Raw genomic sequence first — 4136 nt, 5'->3', positions numbered from 1 at the left:
GCCTTGTTTTGTAAGCAGTACCCTCCTACATACATAACCTTATATGTGAAATGTATACTGTATTAGATGAAGGCATTAACTGATTGGACTGATAGATCTCTTGAGTTTTCGGTCATTCAATAACTGCTGGCATTAAGGATTTTCCAACCTTTTTCTTGCCCCTAACCAGCAGTAAAAATCCATATAAAAAGTGGATTGGGGGTGGGGTGAACTAACTGGAAAACAACAGATGAGGACAGCAGATAGAAAAGCTGGGAGAGTTTAGTGCCTAGGGCCAAAGAAAGAATAGAAACTGAAAGCCAGCTTAGAGCAAGAATGTGACAGTTGGGGAAAAGTAATAATAACAAGAGCCCCAAACCCATAGTTACAATCCTGGTTCCTATCTCTGAAGAATTAGAATGAGAACAGGCGTTTATTTCTATAATCAGCTGCCTGGTACCAGAGCAGCAAAAGTGTAAATGAGAGGAGAAAAGAATTCTTGAATATACACTAACAAGAGCCAGTGTTTGCCTGGAAACCCAAATTAAAAACCTGAAAGTATTTTCCTATTGTAGTAATGCCACATATGATTTTCTTTCTGGTATACTGAAAACCTCTGTAGGCTAGGCAAGAAGCTGGGCAGGGAAATGAACCCAATGGAAAATAATTCTAATCCACTTTCAGATCACAATTTCTATGTTTACAAAGGACATATGATAAGGCTTTTATTTTCAAAACTTCCTTTTAATGGGAAAAAAGGTTATTAAATTTCTAGAGATAAAATACCTTGAGGCCCAGAGGTCTACAAATTAAAATAACAAAACAAGTCAGTAGAAAATCAAATTCAATTTTTCTTTTCAGCTACACTAAAATTGTACAGCTACTCTGGACATATGTAGTTATATATTTTGAAAATATTTTGGCAAAAAATTAACATTAAATATTAATAAAAATTATGAACAACACTGTATATACACTTGCCTTCACTACAGAAAGGTCTCTTAACGCCAGAGAAATTTACTGTTTCATGAAGAGTCTTCTCCTCTTGACAGTATTCGCAATATGTAACTATGCAATGCAACTTCTTATAGTCATCTGAACAAGTTTTGCTGCAGAATTGATGCACTTTGTTCTAAATGCACAATGGGAACCTTGGTAAGTATATGACAACCACCTCAAGAACAAGTTTAAGAAATAAACAAGCCACTTTTACAGAAACAAAGTTAAATCATTTACCTAGTTAATGTGATTGATAATCTTTGGGGATACATTTCCTATAGGCCATAGACAGCTAATTTAACTACTTCACCGCTATATTTAGAAAAAACTCCACAAAATTCAATACCATTAACTACGCCAAAATTACTCAGTGAAATTGCAAAAGTATCACTAGAACATGATGGCAGTCTGGTGTTGCTAAGGGAACTGGAGAAATGGGAAGAAAACAATGGAAGATACAACATGGGTAAACTACAAAAAGATGAGAAATATGACATTAACATCAGTTTCACTCAAAAAGAAATATTCTTTGTTGAGTATAGTCAAGTAGACTCAATCACATTCCTACCACCGCTAATAGTAACAGACCTATCATGGATAAAGTATTCAATTTGGGGCCATCACACAGTGAATGTGCTGCTAAACTTTAGACTGAGTTGGAACCCTTGAACAGAGCGAGGTTAGCATTATTTAGTCATTTCTCCTGGCCCCAACCTACAACTGCCAGAGCTACTTTCCAGAAACCAGCCAAACACAAACAAGTTACAATTTCCAGGGCAACACCTTTTCCCCTCTGTTATTATGGAGGACACAGACTAGGTCTAATCCATCTACCTAACAGGTGGCAAAGATAGCTGAAGGCCAAGATAAGGAAGGTGAAAGAGTCTAGGAAGCAACTCAAGTAATAAGTAATCAGTGGAAAGTTGCCCCATCGTGAACATATAACTTGTAAGAGGAAAAACAGCAACAAAGAAACCACAACTGCCAACCATGGAATGAGAAGAAAGAGGCCCCTGAATTCTCAATCGCCTGAGGGACAGGCTCAACTCTCATTCAGTTTGATAGTGTTTCTTAACTCCCTCCAACACTTAACCTCCATGTAAATAAAAGCAACACCAAGACTACAAAAGCCAGGTAGCACTAACATGGAGATGGTAGAAAGGACCTCAATTTCATCTAGTATTATAAAAATTCAATCTAGGCAGGATTTTTATTCCCTATATAACATTATTCTCTGTGCTTGCTTATGGATTTCTTTCCCCATCCCCTACCATTCCTTTATTCTTACTAGGCCTTCAACATTTTTTCCTGCTATGATTTAAAGAGGGTGTTAGTCACTAAAAATCATCATTGGGTACCAGCAACAGTCTCCAAGAATAATTTAAGTGCTCTTGAGAAAGCACCAAACACAACAGCAAACTAAATAATTTTCTATGGACTAAAGTGTTAAAATAATGAAATTTCAGATTTCCAAAGTACTTTAGTAATCATTAGTCAGGTTCTGGTTATCACCTTTCTCCTAGGACTCAGCTACTGAGTGACTTAAAAATAGCCACTAACAAGTTTTAGCCTAAGAGCAACCTACTGTTAGTACTATGTCTTGTACACCATTTTATTACATATTCCATGCCCTCAAAAAAGGTGAAAAGAAAGAATGGCCAAAGATGAACACTGATCAAGAAAGCAATATGCAGCCAAGTCCACCTGTCTGTTCATCCATCCATCCAACCATGCATTCATTCATCACTGCTCCCTTAAACAAAAAATAATGACCAGGTGTTGCTAATGGCAAAAATATATGGCAAAGTAAATTAATAAACTGGTGAAAGCAAGAGTGATGAGAAAGGGAAAGTAAAATAAGTTTATATTAGGATTCGTTTATTAAAACAATTATAAAATGTTAAATGACAACATGGTAAATGACTAACAAATTCTAATTTGTACAGGTAGCAGGCAATACAAAATATTATAGTTCAGACAATATTTATAAGGATGGGGGTAAAATGGAAAAATACAGCACAAATAGATGCTCCAAGTATGTAGCTAAATGAAGGAACATCCCATACATTACAAATATAATGTATAGAGAATATGACTTTGATAAACAGATCCTTTGTTGATGCTCTTCCCACAAAAGAAAGTAAATGATTCAATCATCACAAAATCTGAAGAACTAATCTTTATCCACTAAGAAATAGGTCATCAAATGCAAACACCATTATTATTTTACTAGACTCTCATTTAAGCAAGATATTATACATAACAAAATAGGACTTGCCTCCCATTCCAGGATTTCTGGCTTTGAACAAAAGGAATTTTTGCAATAGTTGCATTTCAACTGAATATCACTTGGAGCTACAAACTGACCATTTGAAGATGACTGCATACTTAGAGCCTAAAACAAAGAACAAAACATACTGAGTCTGACACAGATCTTAGAATTTTTATTTGTAATTATTGTTAAATACTATGTCCAGAAAATAGTATGTTTCTTGCTTGAATATTTCCTCAACACATAAAATTGTATTTCTGAATTTTGTCTTTAAAATTACTTACTAGTACACTAAGTTTTATGAAGCTGAAATTCATTTTTTATTCAGGATTACTACTACTTATTTTAAAATAATATGAAAAAGGAAAAAATCATACAGCTCAAATAGATTTTTTATCTTTAAAAAAACTTAAGCAAATAATAGTTAAGGTTAATAGGGTTCTGAACTAGTATTTAAATATTTTTTAAAAACCTGGCTCCAAGTTCTCTCCAATAGCTATTTTAAGTAGTAATTTGTCCCACGTGCAATACTGCTATCATTTTAATTTCAAGTCCATCAGTGAAAACAGCCTATAATACTTTTTAAAATTGATCATTTCTTTTACAAAGTTAGGGGGAAAAAGATTTACAGACTGGAATTGATACCGATAATTTTAGTTTTATTACATTTTAAAAAGTTAAAACAATTTACAGAATAGGAAAAGATATAAGCATACATGGGCTTAAACTGTTTTGCTCTAGGGGCACCTGGGTGGCTCAGTCAGTTGAGCATCCAACTGTTGGTTTCCGCTCAGGTCATGATCTCAGGGTTGTTAGATCAAGCCTTGCATAGGACTCTGCCTTCAGCAGGGAGTCTGCTTGAGATTCTCTATTTTCTCTCTTTCCC

The 4136-nt window shown here is 34.7% G+C and overlaps 1 protein-coding gene across 3 annotated transcripts in view; it reads right to left on the bottom strand.

Annotated features, from left to right (window-relative positions):
* ZMYM2 (zinc finger MYM-type containing 2) overlaps window positions 1-4136 on the bottom strand; it is a 136239-nt gene that overhangs the window by 42034 nt on the left and 90069 nt on the right. For all 3 annotated transcript variants that reach the window (XM_040621217.1, XM_040621208.1, XM_040621209.1), the window contains 2 exons: window positions 3257-3373; window positions 961-1111 (listed from right to left, as the gene is read on the bottom strand). In XM_040621217.1, coding sequence (XP_040477151.1) covers window positions 961-1111; window positions 3257-3373 — 268 coding nt within the window. The remainder of the gene's footprint in view (window positions 1-960; window positions 1112-3256; window positions 3374-4136) is intronic.

This window comes from Ursus maritimus, unplaced genomic scaffold (assembly GCF_017311325.1).
Source record: "Ursus maritimus isolate PB19 unplaced genomic scaffold, ASM1731132v1 scaffold_10, whole genome shotgun sequence".
NCBI classification, from domain to species: domain Eukaryota; kingdom Metazoa; phylum Chordata; class Mammalia; order Carnivora; family Ursidae; genus Ursus; species Ursus maritimus.
Note: the sequence above shows the minus strand (reverse complement) of the source record. Positions and strands in the feature narration are given on the sequence as shown.